Consider the following 19301-nt stretch of genomic DNA (forward strand, 5'->3'; position numbering starts at 1 on the left):
GGTTGGGACGCAATCTTTTAATAGCAAAACAGAGGCAGACCGTGTTTACACATTTCACGGGAATCAACCTATGAATGGCATACTTGAAGTTGTCTCTGCATATTAAGCTGGGATAGTATTTTAACATAAATTACACACTCATCCTTTAAATGCTCAGATGCTTGGCACTGGAAATTAGAGTGACTCATAACTGTCCATATTGATTGTTAGATAATTTTTTCCATGATTAGAGGACACTCCACAAATAACATGGATTTTCAGTGTAAGTCAGTGGTTGATATATACTCTGTCTGCCTAATCAGAACGCCACCAGGCAAGGTTCTTCCTTGAAACTGAGTGTTGTTTCAAACAGTGTCTATTTTTACCAACACCACTCACTAGTCCAAAACCCAAGACAGAGTACCTTTTGTACCACCAAGAAAGCAAAGTGGCATTTGAAAAAGGATATATATTTTAGGAGGAGGGTGGCTGAGGCCCTATTTGATTGGCCAATCCAGTGTCTTGTCACTTATGTCCCTATTACAAAAGCAAATTAGGAGCTTACTTCTTACACCATAGCTGGCCAAAATAATGTTGTGTTTTTAACACACATGTTGGATTGAAAGCTTTTAGAAATGGCATTCGGTATTCTGTAAAACTGTCACAATGAAGACGCTATTTCATTTGCCGCCAAAACATGCCAATTTGAAATAATTTTCAACAAACTGGAATTTCTGGAAAAAGCCTACCCTGCTCCCACAGGAAGACGGTCACATATGTACTTTGAAAATGTTATTATGTACTGTAAACACAAATCACTGGAATGCTCATTCAAATTGCCATTAATGTGAATTTGCTGCTCCCAGTAATATTTATGGCCGTTTCATTCTATTAAGTTGGGCGGTCAACACTTATGTGCTCTTGATGCAGTTATAACATAATTGACCTCTCAAAAGTTCCCTATTTTCAGATGTGTTTTGAGTATGATGCATCTGTTCATTTGATGATGTTAAAGATCTAGATATAACCATGAATGACTAAATCACTTGTGGTGATTAAAGATCAATAAGCTTTCAAAATACAGGGAAATCAATTCAGTAAGAGAAGCAAAATGAGTTATAAAAGACAGCTGAAAATTAATGGAGATAAAAAATAAACAATGATGACCATTATGTCATGTTGACATTTTATACTTCCGTTTTGATGTACGTCCGTCATAAAAGCCAACAGTATTTTTTTATTTATTTATAATGTATTGCTTTGAAGCAATATGCTTATCCTTGTGCGACCCCACATACACATGCATTGTATTTTGGCTTTGCTATATGCAACGCATAATTTAAATTAATTTTAACCGACTGATCTCAGTTCAGGAGACTCTGGGCTGTCAGTAAAGGGTTAAACTTTTGACAACTGGAGTCATGTGACAAAACAACATGGCGCCAATCACAGCGGAGTTTGTCTTTGAGAGAAACGCCAAAAAAAACTACATCTGGTTAGAAACCTAATTAAATTTTTACACTGAAACCTGCTTGAGTCAAAAGATTATCCGATATGCCATTTTTAATATGTATGCGATTTATCGCAAAACGCCATGCTGCTAAAAACATGTGCACTAATATGTACTTTAGCACATTTTTCCTTCCTATATATACTGTCCATTATCACATTGAGAATCAATGGGTTCATGCAAAAGCTGAAAAATGGTGCTTTCATAGGCTTTGTATGGAGTTGATGAAAATAAGGTGCATTTCAAACTGTTCTGAGAACAGTGCAGACAGACAGCACACTGAAGGTTAAGTCATTCACTAAATAAGGAGCAAGGGAGGATCCTATAGCTTTCCTATGCAGCTAAGTGCATTCACACCTAAAATCTGATCAAAAGTTCAGTTTCAGGCTGCAGATAATGTTTGGACCACTCATGTTTGGCAGACATGGGACAATGTTAATCAGTACATATATTCAGAATATATAATGTATTATTTTATTTTAACAAGGTTGTCAGTGACTGGATGATGCTTACCATTACTTTGAATCAAAATTACTTAAGCAAATTTCTGATGTAACATCTGTAATATCAAAAACATGAATAACCCACACTCCTGAAAACATAAAAAACAATTTGATTAAAATAAATCTGTCTTTCTATGGCTTGGCTTTATTTAAAATTTCACAACTTAGTCCCGCTGTCCACATATATTGCTATAAATAATTAGGAAAACTATTTGCTCTTATAATTTGTGCTTATTTCGACTTTCGCCTCACCAAATATTTACTGAAATATGCTGTAAACAGTTAGGATCAAACTGCAATGATCAGGAAATATATTAACTTCAGCCACACTTTATCAACGTTAGGATACTTCAGAAGGATGCAGAGTGTCAGATGCTTTACACAATCAGGAACAGTTTAAGGTTTGGTGAACTTTCTGACATATTACTCTAAGTTATTCTTGTGTGTAGGAATAATAGCATTTATCTTGGTTACTCCTTATTACTTTCACTTTGACTTGGAGGTCCAAGTTTCTGATCACCCAATAAGCATCACTGACTTTTAAATGTGGAAAGTTGCGGAGGTTCAGAACAAGCCATTTTGGCAGCTTAGTTCCAATAAATGCTCTTTTTGGACAGTGGAGGAAGTTTTGTGTTCTGAAAGCTACAGTTTGTCTTCATAGTAGATTGAGCTACATTCAAAGAAAACTGGATTCCTCATTATATGATCACTTTGAGAGTACAACACTTACTGTCTGAAAGTTCTGGAGCTCTACCAGAGTCTTCTTGTCCACAACTACAGGACCTCTGAGTTTGCAGTGGAAGGCTTCTTCAATTCTCCTGTAGGAGGTCATGCCCTCTAGTGTAATGAGAGCAGTGGGCAGCTGACTAGGCTCGTTTGGTTGGTCTACTAATGCTCGCCTCTCTGTGGCCTCTGTTCAAGAATAACACAAATAGACACATCACACCTCATCATCATGCATCTCAGAATGTCCAACTAACCTTCATGATGGGCATTTGATAATGAATAGAAAATGTCCGTCACAATCACTTAGATGGTTTTAGCTGTATGTGCTGGAGGTCTTCACCTTTGATCATTTCTTTGAACTCTTGCAGCAGGACCTCTTGAGTGACCTCTGCCCCGGGGGATCCTGGGGGTCCCTGAGGGCCTGGAGGCCCAGGAGGGCCCGGGGGGCCAGGCTGATAGTCAAAGAAATACAATTGTTACAGTAATTTAAAATCAACCTCAAAGTTCTTTCTACGATCGCAAGAGTATCTCATTTATGTAAAGACATGTCACAGCTTGAGATGCATCAAGGAATGTATTATGCAATGCATAAAATAGTTCTTGGTAGAGATAATTATAAGCCTACAATAAAAAATGTACATCCAAAATCCCTTAACATTTAGTGAAGTCTCCTATGTCTGCAATTTTACTTAGTAGTTCTTATCGCCACATACATTTAACCTCAAGCCTGCTAGGCATGTGACTCTAGCAATCTGTTTTATTAATTTGGCATTCATGCAATACTGTATATGCAATGTCTTGTCGCTTAAGTCGCTTTGACAAGTACGGTGAATAAAGGTAAAATGGGGCACTTTCTGATAATTGGTCATTGTCATTGGTTTAAAATATGGTGCCATATGGCTTAGCCTCTCACATAATACCTTTTTAAATAGCTAAAGATCTCCAATAAGTTATACAGAGGAAAAAGGAAGAAATATGAAATATAAAAACCTAAATGGCCCACTTTACCTGTATTCACCTTAAATGTTGGCAAAGAAATGTTCTTTGCCCTCCTTGCACCACTCCAGCTTTGTCGCACGTTTTTCTGTCAACTAAGTCTCTGAAATTTGATAATATGTGATTGTAAAGATTTTCCGCACCAGTGGTCGTTTTCGCTTTCTGCATTTTCCGGGAAAGTTGCCCACAGGTCTCTTCACAAAATCCATCCATGATCCATGAGGGTCTACTCTCTGGTTCTCACTGACCTGCTGAATCAAAACCAGATATGATAAATGTCTAGGGCATGTATGTTTTTTTGGGAATGTATCTCTTTGTATTGTTTTTAGTATTTAGATAATAAGGATGTGATAGCACACATAAGAATTTCTCTATACCTTAGGGTTGTTTTCCAACATAAGCATGAGAGTGTGGGCATGCTACTCCCATTTTTACATTTGATGAGTCATAGAGAGAAGTATTAACTGTGTGATTGATCAGATATTTAAGCCAAAGATCTGTAGCTACGCAACTAAATCCAATGAGTCATAATTTCTGTTTACAAACCCTCATAGGAAAAATTTCTAAAGATGCTATTAAATGGTGCCAGACATCAAGGCAGGTTGCACTCTTTACCCTTCTACTTCTCAGTCTCTCTCTCCTCACGACTGCTGTAAAGGAATGGGTCTTTTAGTGGCATGCAGCACTACCTCAAGCCAAACACATTCATACAAAAAAATTTTGAGCAATTTACCCTTTGGTTAATTGCTCCTTCTTAGTAATTCACTTAGGTGCTACATCAGTTTTGCCCAGTAGGGTCTGTGAAAAATAAACAGCATTTCTAAACTGATCTCTCTCAACAAGTTTCCATGAGCAAAACATTACTATTCACCTAAAAATGAGTGGCCAAGACATGTTGCATTACACTGTGGGTTGCTTTATGCAACTGTCTAAACACATACAGTAGAGTGGGTTACAGTGGAAATCTTGCTGGCTTCTTCTTTTCAATAAGCTTTCACAGCCTGACGTTAATTTTTCAAAGGAAGCAAGCTAACTCAAAGAGAGGGAGAGCTTATCAAATATGCAATCTCTGATATAACTCATTCTCTTTGGCAGTGGTCTGAACCCTCTAAATCCAGAACTGGAAAGACTTCAACAATCATCAGCCAAGCAAACAACGTCTCCCTTTTTTGGGAAAATTCTAGAATATTATTTTTTTCCCCAATAGTAGTTTTAAGCACTTCGGGTCTGTTCCAAATCAGGGTTAGCTGCCTTGATAACTATTGACTTTTATATTCCTTATCCTATTCATATTGCCTTATCTTATATTCAGCTATCTTCTAAGGCAGAATCCTGGAAATGGTTCCTCATAAGTGAATGATTTTGGAACACAACCCTGATAGCACACACACATCACCCAAACGTCTATTTGAAGACATTTTTTAGGTTGTTTGCTTATCTGCAACGATATTTCCTCTCGGCTGTCAATAAGACATTTCTAGCAAGTCAGTCCACTGGCGGCCATCTTTGGAATGCTCACTGGGAAGGTATTTCCAGTTATGACATATACTTGAATGGTGAAAGACTGAAATCTCCAAAACGGTTGTTTGAGAAAACGATCAAAGAACATATTTCAAATCAGCAGTAAAATCCGACAACACTAGTATCATAAAGTGTGTTTCTTTACCTCTGATTTAGCTAAAAACACAATATTCCCAGCTTGTATAGCTAATGTTCATACACGTTCGCAAGATGATTGACAGGTGATGTTTTAGATCACTTAGAGCTCCTTGGTTGGCCACTCCAATTTCTCTTTTTATAGAAGTTGCCTGTCTCTACTAAATAGTCTCTGTAAGACATTTATCAGATGTCTTTAAGATGTTTATGATTTCTAATGTTTTAAGATGTTTGGCAGATGTTAGTTAGAATGAAATGCTTTCCAGATGAAAAGATGTATGTGTGCTATCTGGGTATACATAGGAATCAACACAAATGTGGATTCTCACATGAAGACCACAGGAAGATCGACTTACAATTGAGAATAGAGTTAGCATGTTGCTAAGCTAACAATCAACCTGTCAGGTACCAAGCAGGGAACCTGGAATCGGCACGATACCCTAAAATGCATAAAACACATTTATTTATCTACATTTCTTGTACTGAAAGAATTATATTTTACAATTCTCTCGCTTTGTCTGCCATCTTGGATTTGTTTTTTAACAAAGCTCATAGCAATCCATTGTCTTCCTTCTCCATGAAGGATACATGCAATGCTGACTTAAGACTAGTGTACACTACAGGACTCAAGCTTCTTTCCATTGATTGGCCTATGATTGAGTCTGTGATTGGCCTGTGACGAGAAGTCTCAGATCTGACGACGAATGATCTTGTTGGATGTGCTCTCCTGCAACATGCCGAGACTAGTCCCAGACACTACGACAGTTTTCAAAACAGCTTGATATCTAGACGTCTTGTCATCATGTGTACACACTGTCCCGACAAGCGAGAGACCGACAATGAGCAATAGCCAATGAAATAAAGAGAGAGTGCAAGAGGAGGGCAAGGTATTAGCAAGCAGAAGACAAAACATAATTAGAAAATAAAATGTAACTTCACCCACATCTCCCTACCTTTATTATTTTCAGCATTTTTTTTTCCTTCTCAAATGGTGCCAATAAGAGCTGTACTTTCATGTTTGTTGACGTTACAAAAATAAACTATGAGAGTTTGTGAATTAATTCCATTATCTAAATTTTAATATGCATTTTGGGTGATCCATTTGAAACAAGACAATGCTAAAGGCAGCTGTAATTGCCGGGTTTTTTTTTTTTTTTGCCTGTTACATGCGGATTGAAAGGGAAATAAGCATACTATCTGAAAATATAAAAAATGCATACATGAATACACACAATAGGGGCACCGAAAGGAGCATCATGCACATTAGAAGCTCAGTTACAGATACTGTGCTAAAAGAAATCTGAATTCTGCTCTTAAAAGTTTTTAAGTGTAATTAAGAGAAACTATGTGCCAGTTTTTAGCACTTCTTTTAGTCTCACTGACGATGCACGGCCAGTGCTGAATCAGCTGATCAGCAGGAGAGTGAGATAAAGGGGAGCGGAGGTGCCAGTTCGAGAGAGAGAGAGAGAGAGAGAGAGAGAGAGAGAGCGAGAGAGAGAGAGAGAGAGAGAGAGAGAGAGAGAGCGAGAGAGAGAGAGAGAGAGGGGCACACGTGGCCGTGCTGCATGTTTGTCTGTGTTTGTTTTATGTTGTTTTAAGTTTGAGTTTTAACATTAAACTTAGGTTTACTGTTGATGTCGTGATGATGCATGGCTGGTGCTGAATCAGCTGATCAGTGGGAGAGCAAGATAAAGGGGAGCCGGAGGCGCCAGTTCAAGAGAGACGCATGCGGCCATGTTGCATGTGTGTCTGTGTTTATGTTTGTTTTATGTTGAGTTTTATTGTTCAGCCGATTCCCGCCGATTTGTGCTTTAGTGTCATTTTGTAAAACACAGACAAAAAGACTAATGTATGCCCTCATGAAATCAGAGACTCTCTCTCCTTGAAATCCGAACACAAGTGGTCAAAAGAGATGACCAGGTGTAACGGTGACGTGTCTCCCCAGATAGCATACGTCCATGTGCAAATTTTGAGATCTTTTCATCTGGAAAGCATCACAATCTAATTAACATCTGCTAAACATCTTAAAAAGATCAAATTTACAAACATTCTAAATCATAAACTTCTCAAAGACATTTACCGAATGGCTTATTGACATCTGAGACATACGCCTTAAAAACTTATTGCAGATGAGCAAACAATGCAAAAATTTGTCTTACAGATGTAAACACAGACATGAAACTGACGACTTTTGATGCATGTGTACTATCAGGGTACATTTGTGATAGGATCACCCAAAATGCTCTAGTACAAATGAACACACTGGTTGAGGAGCACTGTTCCAAATTAAATATGAAGTATAATTATTACTTGAATAACTATGAAGAACTAACTACCAACAGTGTTGAAGAGCCGATGATGTTTTGCAAGGCTTTATAAATGGCAATAACCACAAATATGAAATCTCCTTGAGCTCTTTCCTAAATTTCAAGTGACTGCGGTTGAGATAGAAACAAAGATAGAGACAAGTTGTAGAGGTGAGCTGTCTGAAATGGAATTTGTTTAGGTTTGGCACTGAGACCTGGATCACTTATCAGTTAAACAGATATGCTGCATCTCTTCAGATTGACTTGCCTCATTTTAAGCAGAGTAACCCCATGTTTTTGTTACATATACTGGAATGAGAGGAGCTCATATTTTTGGTTGGGTGTCATTTTTTTCTCTCCCCTTTTACTTTTGACAGGAGACAAAATAAACAACTTAACTAGCACACAAGCCTCTTGCATGTTGGATGTCTGTGTGTTATTGTTGTGAATTAAGAACCTGGAGACAGCTAAAAGACAGACAGATTTGTGAAGATACTGTTACGGCAATCCCTCAGATCTTCCCCAAACACTGGGAGAAGACATGATTTGTTTCTTTTCCATTGTCTTTTAAGGAATGCTTCATAAATATAGACTTTATTATCAGTATGTCAAAGCCTCGCCAAAGATTATCCACAGGATGTTACCAAAAAGACAAGGTTAGACAAATGCTCAGGTCATGAAGTCCCCAAAATTTTGTTGATACAACACGGGTTCATTAAGGATCAATATCTACTTTGGCAGGTCTGTTAAGTTGTTTAATTTCCTGTGCCAAAAAAGATGAAATTACTCTGACATCACAGTTCAGGCAACCACGCATCAAGGTTGTTTTGAGCAGCAGATTTTAATGGTCGATGTGGGCAGCGCTGCAATCTTAATAATCTATTAAACATTAGATAATGTAAGAATGTTTGTTAATGTTAATAAAACTTATTATAAAGGTTTACAGTGAAGAAATTATGCAGGTTCTTTCAGAATTATTTTTAAATTGATTAAAAAGGCCTGTATGACTATGTCAGACATGTAATAGTTTGATGAACAGACATTCTCGCACACTTAACACACTTCTAAAGCCTTAGAAATGTGGCATATGGAAATTAAAACTACCATGAGACATGCAATATGCATGTTAAATAATATTTAATAAATTAACATAATATTTTAATTATAAACTGAACCAAAAAGACAAACACACACACAGGTGTCATACAGCTGTCCGTAAAACTCTCTCTCTGTTGCACTGCCGTCTTCGGTCGGCCTTTATCCCTCTCAAGGGCTAATTAGCCTGATTAGGGGCCAGGTGTGCGGAATCATGACCCGGCCCCGCACTCCGCCGTGCCACAGGTTAGTAAGTGATTTTATCACACTAAAATCATGTTAACACACATATTGTTTATGTCTTGTGGCTATATTTTTGAAATAGTGAGTATTTTAACATTTACGTTTTGTCCCTGTTAACTTCTATTATAAGTGTCTCACTGTAACCCAGATTTTTAATTAATTTTTTTAAGAAAAAATATAAATACATTTTTGTGGTAATCAATATTATGCCACAAATGCTGTCGATTGAGCTTAATTTGTATTGAACAAGGAATATTCCTTAAAGTAGACAGAGTGAGTTTTTAATGATCCAACAATCCTGATGGAAATTTAAAGAAGCCCCAAATCTCCAATAATCGGTAGGAAACTTGGTGTTTTTATTTACCCCACAGAGCGAAGTTCACATTGAACACAGCTTTTTTCTGGGCTGTCAAAAGAACCCATAAGTGGTGGAACGTTGCGTTTGTTTGTTTGTGCGTTTGTTTGTTTGTTTGTTTGTTTGCTTGTTTGTTTGTTTGTTTGTTTTTTGTAACCGTATCATCTGTAATCTATAACAGTTAAAGCCACAGAAGCCTTCTCAAACTTCAGTTTGAAACCAATACCTCTCTCTCTCTCTCTCTCTCTGTACACCTAGAGTGCTCCAACCAGTTTCCACAAGATTTGCAAGATGGACAAGTCAACACCTTCGCTAAAAATACATGAGGAACCTCAGTTAACACTAAGAATGATCAGAGACACATCAGATACGTAGCGTATGGGGAGTATCCATAATTCTGTCAAGGCAAGGATTAACTTGCCTAAAGTTGCTGCTTGGAAATGTTGAAAAGTTTGTGGAGACTTCATGCAACCTTTTTTTTTATCATATTCTCTCATGTTCTCTTTAACACAAAAAAACCCAAACCAATTTTTTGCTCAATACTGATATGCAAACACATTATTGCCCTCCCTGGAACATTGATTCTGATTGTAACTGAAAATAGCAAAATGACCATTTGTCTGGTCAGACTTCAACACAAATTGCTAAAGGTCTTTGGAACCATTTTTGGATAAGAAAGATTTTTTTTTACAGAAACTTTAGGTTGATATGGAATGTGCAGTGGTTATTATAGCACGGTACGGTTTCCAATATTTCAGTGCACTATGTACACAGTCGATGCAGTTGACAGCGGTAGCATGGCTTGTATGAAAAGCCCTATGCCGAAGTTATTCAGATCATGACAGATCATGGCAAGCTGTTATTATCTCAGCATACCACAGGGGTGGATTTTTCTCTGATGAGTTTGTTTTGGGGCTGTTAAAACAGCAGACCTTTGTCAAGCAAAGCTGCCAAATGCTCCATTAGAGAGAGTGTAAAAAAGTCAGGCATAGAACCTCAAAGTACTCTGAAAGAATGATGAAAAAAAGGGGATTAGACAAACTACTATGAGCATACTACCTACTACTAAGCAAATGAATTATATGGAAACTGTAGTGTATTGCATATATTTTTGTAAACTGGTTTAAATTCTATGAGCATTCAATAACCTGCACAACATGTTTAGAAATATTTACTCTACTAACTCTGTAATTACAAATTAATTTATTTATGAATTATGCTCGTAGTACTTTATTTTACAGTACTGTGCTACATTTACATACTACATAATTACAGTAACTATAGTAATTACTGGGTACTAACCCTAAACCCTAACCTTGACCCATATTAAGTACATGTACTGTAGTTACCTAAATAATATGCAGTACTTTCTTGAGTAAGTACACTGTAAGTATACTGAAAGTACACATACAGTACAACAAAGTGCAACCATAATTGTAATTGCCATGTTATTGCAAATACAGTTGTTTGCCAAATTGTAATTTCGGTTTTGGTTTCCCAGAACAAAGCTCCTCTGCAATTCAATTAAATTTGTAGTACACTAAGTTTATTAATTGTAGTGCACCAATTAGGGTGTGTTAACAATCAAGCTTCTGCTGATTAATCAAAATGCATTGCTGTAGTATTTAACATTATTTAGATAATGATGGAATTCTCTTTTCCAGAAATATAAAAATTCCAACATACATTGAACAGATTAACTTTTAGATTTAGGGCATGTAATAACAGCCTGTGTTCACATATATAACTTAATTAAGATTGCAAAATTCCTCCACAACTCTTTAGAGCTCAATATTTGTTTAACATTTAGGGAAAATTAGAAAATGTTTAGAAATGTGTTTATTTTGAAATTGAAACATTGGAGACATTTTTTATGGCAGCCCGCCACAGCAAACGTAAACAGACTGTAGCCATTAAAACCTGCCTTGAGGCCACAATCTACAATTATGCAGCAGTGTTTGATTGTGGAGAACCTAGCCTCACCTGGGATTTATATCCATTTCATTACACATTTTGAATACACAAAATGGAACAAAATCATTTCACTTCACATGAACTCAGTGACATGTAACTTTAAAATCTAAATTTAAGTATGTTTACACAGTACTGGGTTTAAATTACATTTAATGAAAGAAAGAATAAAAAGATCTGTTTACCTTATTTACCAGATGTTTACTGTATATTACAGTTCATCCAAAAAACAAACATTCTTTCATCTTTGACTTACTATCATGAGATGTGAAGAGAGAATGGTAGTCTCAGTCACTATTGAATAAATAATTGTAAACTATTTTGTGGTAAACTATTCCTATAAATATAGTCCTAAAAATCTAAATCTAAAAAAAAAATCTAAAATATATCACTAAAACGTTTATACTATTCTGAATACTGCAAAGATGGAATAACCATATTGTTGAAATGGCAAAATAAAGATCCAGCTTTCAATGCCAACACCTCAGAAAAAGCTGGCAAAGCCAGTATACAGTGAGACACAGTGACTGAGGGCTTTCCCAAAGTCTTTGTTGTTTCTAGATGGGTGTATCGTTACTGGCTGTGCATTCATCCATGCATGGCTTGATGATTTTACCCATCCCTTGCCTTTGGGGAAGGATCCCCCCATGCCGTATCATCACGAGGATCCTGCGTGCATCATCTATGTCACGCACCCATCTCTCCATTCACCCACCGTTTCACTTCTATACCCTAACTGACAAAAGAGAGCATGATGGATAAGCCATGCAATACACCAAATATGGCCATACACAGGTCTTATTAAAGGGATAGTTTACCCATAAAGGAAAATCCTGTCATCAATTAATCACCCTCATATTGTTCCAAACCCATATGACTTTTCTTCTTGTGAGGACAACAAAGGGAGATGTTAGGCAGAATGACACCACCTCAGTCACCATTCATTTTCATTGTACCGAACATAATGACAATGAAAGTAAATGGAGAAAAGGGCCAGAGCAACTTGAACATTCTACTAAATATCTCTTTTTGTGTTTTATGGAAGAAAGTAAGTCATATGCATTTGGAAATTCATGAGGGTAAGTAAATAATGACAGAATTTTTAGGTGAACTACCCCTTATATAGTCCCTTTTGATAGGCAGTCCCCATGCTAAGAACCCGGTATGTGTACGAGAGAACAATGTGTGATGGTGGTATGTTCCCAAACACAGCTTTATGGGTCAGTTAACAGATTTATGGATTTTATTATTACTATTTATTATTTTATACAACATACCTCCAATTCATACCTGCAATTAAGGTTTCTTTTGGTACCAAGTCATAACAGCATTGGAACTCAACAAATAGATACAAATTACAAATTATTATTTGGCTCCATATCAATCAACAGAAACCTTCAAAAGCCATCATTTAACAGGTAACAGACACAGCACCACTGTATATTTCATCTCTTAGGCCTCGTTATTCTGTAAATCCCTCCCTGTGGACAAGGTCTGATAACAAATACACTCCAAATTGACAACAGATCTTTTTTTCACATGTACATTGAATAAGTTTTTGGCAGTCACCATAAAGGTCCTTTCATCACATTCTTATGTGAGCAATGAAGCAGGCAGTTAACTGCTGTGTTATTACTCATGGGGGAAAGTTGGAAATTCACCCATTAAGCCCACAGGTCATTAAATAGTGACATCACAGATGGCTAAATCTATTTTACTCAGATCTAGCACACTCTTACCAAGCACAACATCATTTATGTATGAGACTACATTCGTATTTTCAAAAAACAAACATACTGTATGAGCAAGGTAATGAGGTCTTTGTGCTGTTTTAATAACTCTCCTTGTTCCATGACAATGTATAGCAGTGTAAACATCATTTAGATATTTATATGTATATATCAAGTGTGCATTCCTGGCTAGTGAAGACATGTGAGGGGAGAGAGGCACAAGGCCAATTATGAGATCTGCTGAGGAATTATCGTGCCCTCCCCTCACCATAAAAAGTCAAGTCTGAATGCAGCATCACACCTGCTTTGTGTTCAAATTATAATGTTGAGCTAGTTTTCACTAGTGCTCATTTCCCTATTATCTGTGGTAGGTCAAATGGACAGCTAAGACATTCTTCAGATACACCACACCTACAGCAGTGTACCAAGTTGCATTCTCTGGGAGGGAAATAACTCTTGTGGTTTTAAGCTTCTCAGGAGTAATTTTGAACTTAAAAAGAGATAAAGTGAATAATTCAAAGATTACATCTCAGGAAAACATTTATTTAACTGCTTAGCCTATAGAATCATCCTAAACAAAATACTATAATGTCAGCACAAAAAAAAAGTACAAATATAAATATATGACTACAGTTTAGGACAGGTTTTTTAAGTTATTTTAAGTCCATTATGTCTGTACATGGTGTTCCTCACTGTAATGAGTGGTGGTGGCACAGTGGGCTAAAGCACAGAACTTGTAAGCAGAAGGTTGCCTGTTAAATCCCCACAGCCATCACCATTATGTCATTGAGAAAGCACTTAGCCTGTACCTGTAATAAGTGCACTGTTAGTTGATATGGATAAAAGTGTCTGCCTAAGGAAATTATTTTACTGTTCTGAGTGTCCCATGTGGTGCTCCAATGGCCAGTGTTCAGTACATTTACATTTACATTTATGCATTTGGTAGACGCTTTTATCCAAAGCGACTTACAGTGCACTTATTACAGGGACAATCCCCCCGGAGCAACCTGGAGTTAAGTGCCTTGCTCAAGGACAGGTGGGGCTGTGGGGTTCGAACCAGTGTACTTCTGATTACCAGATTACCAGTTATGTGCTTAGACCACTACACCACCACCACTCCAAACAGTAAACGTGTGGATCCTGGTTTCATGTCCAATCTGTATCCTGGTTGCAATCCCCCTATCTCATCCCTACATTCCTATCTATACACTACTGTCCTAAAGGCAAGAAGCCCAAAATATTTAATAATATTAAAAAGTGATATCAAACAACCTTATTCAAAAATATCAGTTTCAGGGGTGTAAAAGTTTCTCCATCTTTGAGAACTAAAAAAATTAAGCCTTAATGATTTCTTCTGAAACAAACTGAAACAAACAAGAAAAAACAGTAGCTCACTCTTAAGGCTTAATACATACTTAATATACTTAATACAAAATCGAAGAACGAACGCTTGTGACAACAAAATTTGCCCAATAAAAGGTGTTTTTGAGTTAGTTTCAGTGCTCCAAAACAGCTTGCCAGAGCAAACTTTTAGGAACATTTCTGACCGGCTGCTAAACACATTCTTACTGCCATTGGTCCACATCATTGGTAGGTGTGGCCTCCACCTGCTTTGAGGCATACAGCTTATTGTGTTTACAATGTTCATTCAGGTAAGGTCAGTCAACATGAATACGCCGGAGAGTAGAGTTATTATTGAGCTGGTGCAGATTTACCTACATCTGTATGATCGTTCACGTAGAGACATTTTCCAAGACCATGTTATTTGATTTTTCTTGTTAAATTAGTCTACAAAAGGAATCAAATATACTCAAATACTCTTAATTACCCATTCCTTATGTGCAGTGGCGGGCCGTGCATTAAAAGTCTAGGCCTTCAATGTGATTCTTTCCATTAAGAAAACACAGTTTCACAATGAATTAGACACATTATGCCTTTGGGCATCATACATTATATTGCAGCTAACTAATAATACCAATTGACATTTTAAAAACCCATCCAAGCACGAAAGCCAGAACTTCAAATAACACTTAATGCTCAAGCAATCCTAATTTTAACTGCAGCATGATTGTTTTGTGAAATGAGCATCTCCCAAACAGACATACAAAAATCATACCTTTTCACATAAATCTACCAAAGAGGTCTATAATACCTGGAAAAATCTATCTAATAATTAAATGTTGCTTGCAATAAATAGCAGGGTGTAAATAGTAAATGGCATAGCAGTGGTTTGACTCTCATTAGAGATGTCTCCTAGCAACCCAACTGATAAACATGCTTCATCACTAGGAAGTGTGCTTCATGTTTACGATTATCAAAAGAGATTATAATGTTTTATACCTGTTTCTGCAGGCATTTGTTAAACAAGCTTTAATATCATGTAATGTGGGAAAAAAACTAATTTATTGATATTACTTAATAAAGTGAATGTTTATCACTTACTTTGTATATCTCCCCGAGTGTCGACATGTTTGTGTTACATCATGCCCCTGCATCTCGACGAAATCGGAGTTGAGAATTTCTGCACGAGCCTACAAGTTGTAATTCTGACTTCAAGATGCTTTCCATTGCACCTTTCCTTGTAGGAAGTTGTAAAATCTGACTTACCGAGTTGAACGGAACACATCACTACTTTTCAAAACTTGACCCAACACTGAATGCTCCAGTAATCTAATTTACTCTTAGAAAACTCCTGATGTTGATATAACAATGCAAAAAGCACTTAAGAATTAGCTTGAAGTGCAAATCAAGCCTCCTTTCATGATTAATAAATTAAGCAATCACACGGTCATGCAGAACATCTCAGGTTTTTAAATCTATAAGGATCTCGTTCTCAATGGCGATAGCAGCAATAATGACAGTCGACTTATCAGCTTGATCTTACGCTCTTTGCTTTCAAAATACATCACTTAATGCATAACTCAAGGCCAGTTAGAAGACCTCGACCGGGAAATATCCTAAAGATCACACCCACCAAGAACAAATAAATCAATCTGATTGGCTGATGAATCTGAAAATCTGACTTCAGTTGCCCATTCATTTGCACTGTTGAGGGATTCTGTGAAAATTCTGAAGGCCTGAGGGGGTGGAACTCAAACTCACACACTGCTTCTGCTAATGAGCTTGGCTTTCGGCATGCGATTGGTGAAACAGCTGTCACACTAAGCTTGTAAGCATCAAGGAATAAATTCTTACTGGATAAACTTCCTCTATTTGTTTAAGATTAATATAGAGTGGAAAGCAATAAAAAAATATGTGATTTAGAATGAAAAGAGGAAAAATATTTATTTATTTGGCTTGGAAGGCCAGTAGAGAAGGCTTTGCTGGCCCCAAGAATTCACCACTGCTTATGTGCCATCTGCAGCAAAAGCCATTTAAACATCTGCCCTAAGTAAGATATCCCTCTCTTATCACCATACTATTGTCTTCATTCTGCCCAATAACACTCTTTTATACACCCATCTTTGCATTATTATCAGTGTCAACATAAATTACAATAACAGAGTGTAGTCGCCGCATATAATGGCTGCATGAATAGCGTATTAGCATCATGAATACAGAATGTAAACGAGACAAATTATCTACTGCATATATTACTTTAATCATCACTGAGTGGCTGTAACAATTTCTTTTACTGATCTCATATGAATTCTACTCCTAGAATGAGGCATTAAGTCATTGATAACACTTTTTAATATTACATTAGTTAAGGTTTTAAATGTGGTCTTCCGAGTACTTCTAAATGCCTCCCAAAGAGGTGTTGCGGGTGTCTGAATGTTTGCCAACACTATACCATTGCACGGCTGTTACAAACTTCTTTTTTTACCCCCTGACAATGTCAGGGTACCAGAATATTCAGTAGCAACATGTGATCATGTTGTTATAGCATGTTGGTAGTACTGTAGGTCAATAAACAGCACATGGATCATACAAATCTCACATATATGTAAAAGTGATCACTATCTCTAACAATAAATGTCACCTTAGACAATTATATCAAAGAGTGGTGATGAATAGCTTTATTGATCAGTTCTATTATGGTATTAAAATCACAACAAACCTGAACTCGACTTCTTACATGAAACTGGGGTTTCTTTTGGTACCAAGTCATTACTGCTTTGGAACAAAATTATTTGGCTTTATATCAAGCAGCAGAAACCTTCAAATGGTATCATTATATAGATTTCCAGCATGGCTTGTAGCATGTAATGGTAGTAGAACAATAAATAGCACATGGATCCTACAAAATCTCACATATACCTCAAAAAGGTGATCTCCATCCCTAACTCTGAATGTCACCTTAACCCTGGGTCCCCAACCCAAGTGACACTTCTTGGCAGTGACACAATCTGGCATAACACTGGGTTTAAGAGCGATTATGTCATTACTGTTTGATTGTATGGGACAAGATGAAAAGAATGTAAGCAAGGGGAGGGAAAGTGACTAATCCTTCTCTAGGTGTCCTCTTTCAAGACCCTTTCTATGAGGCTTTGTAAGGGGCTTATGCGGCCTGCTGCCCCAGTTTTTTCAGGGGGCAGCACCGCCCCTATCGGATGTCCTAGACACAGCGGAGTCAGCCTGGCCTGTGAATTACAGAATCAATGGGCTGGGAAAGAGCTCTGCCAAGGGTCTTGAAATATCTCCCCACCTAACTTTCCCAGGAATTACATCATGGCAGCCTGCCTTTGCAGGGCCACAAATGGACGAAGAAGATGTGGTGAAGGAGACATTTAGGGTGCGATGATGAGAAAGCACAAAGAAGTCTCAGTAAGTTACAGCCTCAAGAGGCCATGGAGGTTGACTCAAGGTCACTGGTCATAGCCTCTTGTACAGGGGCCAAGCACTTCAAATAAACATGTAGTACAGAGATAAGGCACAGCCAGATGTCCACAACATACTACAGTGATGTGTAAAAACTAAGAACTCTCTTTCTCTGACATTTATCTGAATAACACAATAACCCTTGTCAACAAGACCACTCAAGCACACAAGTTATAGTGAGAGTGGTTGGCACAGGGGTAGAGGGGGAGAGTTATTTGAGAATGCCATCTCTATGGGTGGGCTAGGACAAGAGCTAATTTTCCAAGGAAAACCCAATATCTAAACAATACTGCAGCAATAAACAAATAAAGGATTGAAATAGAAATATGTTGGCCATGCTGGAGCCAGAAAATGTCAACGCACTTATTGTATATGATAATTCAGCTTCAGAGAGCATGATGACATTTTCCAAGGTTTCCAAGAAATGAATGGTAATTTTCAGATTTGAAAATATCTGTGTTTATTTTATACACAGAAATATTTAAAGAAAAATATATGGGTAGCAATACAATAAGGCTGCATTTGTTAAAATTACTTTTGAGAGCGTCTAACGCAATAAGTTAACATGAAATAACAGTGCATAGTTTAACAGCATTTCTAATCTAATGATAAATACTGTACATTGGCTTGAAAAAGATGTTTAGTGCTTTACCAAAAAACAAACCAATAGCTAAATTTCCAATTTTAACTCCTACATTCAGCAAATTTGGCACAGGCCTTCAGACTGTTTTGACTCGGGTTGCTACGACTTTTCTAACTTTATCCGACTTAGAATTTTCCCATAACGGATAATCAAAAATATTTTCTTACTATTCTTTTGTCTGTCTGTTGGACAGTTGGGCCTGTAAAACCTTCAAACATCAAGCTTTCAAAACTATTTTAAACTTCAGTGATAGGCTTTGTCAAGCCAACATCAAAGTTTGTTGTGACAAACTTCACCTTTCTAGGTTCTACATTTTTTACATTAAAAGTTGTATATGATAACATTAGTTAATTAATTATGAACAATCATGAACTAAAAACATGTATATTTATAAATTAACCAAGATTAATTCATGCTGTAAAATCATTATTCATTGCTAGTTTGTAAAATCCAATGCATTAACTAATGTTAAGAAATAGAGCATTAATGTACCATGTTACCAATACACGTGTCAGGTTGAGTTGTCTACAGTTATCATCATCCGTAACCTACAGACACACCAGAGTCTCAAATAATAAACAAGCCCTTTCCTTTAGGTTCAAACGGCAGTTCTGGTGGAGAACCCCTAACATGAGGACTAATTGATGCTCTGATGAGTCCCACTGAATGTGCATTCTTCACATAACTCAGGCAGTTATCCAGGCTGTCATCCATTTAACACATTAGAGGCTGCGCTTTGACTTTCACACTATATGTATCTGAAACAC

At 37.1% G+C, this 19301-nt stretch overlaps 1 protein-coding gene across 2 annotated transcripts in view; it reads right to left on the reverse strand.

The window, feature by feature from the left end:
• LOC127618911 (adipolin-like) overlaps window positions 1–19301 on the reverse strand; it is a 39096-nt gene that overhangs the window by 15941 nt on the left and 3854 nt on the right. Inside the window, exons 2-4 of one of the 2 annotated variants that reach the window (XM_052091613.1) lie at window positions 3858–3962; window positions 3059–3170; window positions 2723–2904 (exon numbers count right to left, since the gene is read on the reverse strand). In XM_052091613.1, the coding sequence (XP_051947573.1) occupies window positions 2723–2904; window positions 3059–3170; window positions 3858–3962 (399 nt within the window). Of the gene's footprint in view, window positions 1–2722; window positions 2905–3058; window positions 3171–3857; window positions 3966–19301 lie in introns of both variants that reach the window. The other variant, XM_052091612.1, reaches the window with a different exon arrangement.

Source organism: Xyrauchen texanus, chromosome 25 (genome assembly GCF_025860055.1).
Source record: "Xyrauchen texanus isolate HMW12.3.18 chromosome 25, RBS_HiC_50CHRs, whole genome shotgun sequence".
NCBI classification, from domain to species: domain Eukaryota; kingdom Metazoa; phylum Chordata; class Actinopteri; order Cypriniformes; family Catostomidae; genus Xyrauchen; species Xyrauchen texanus.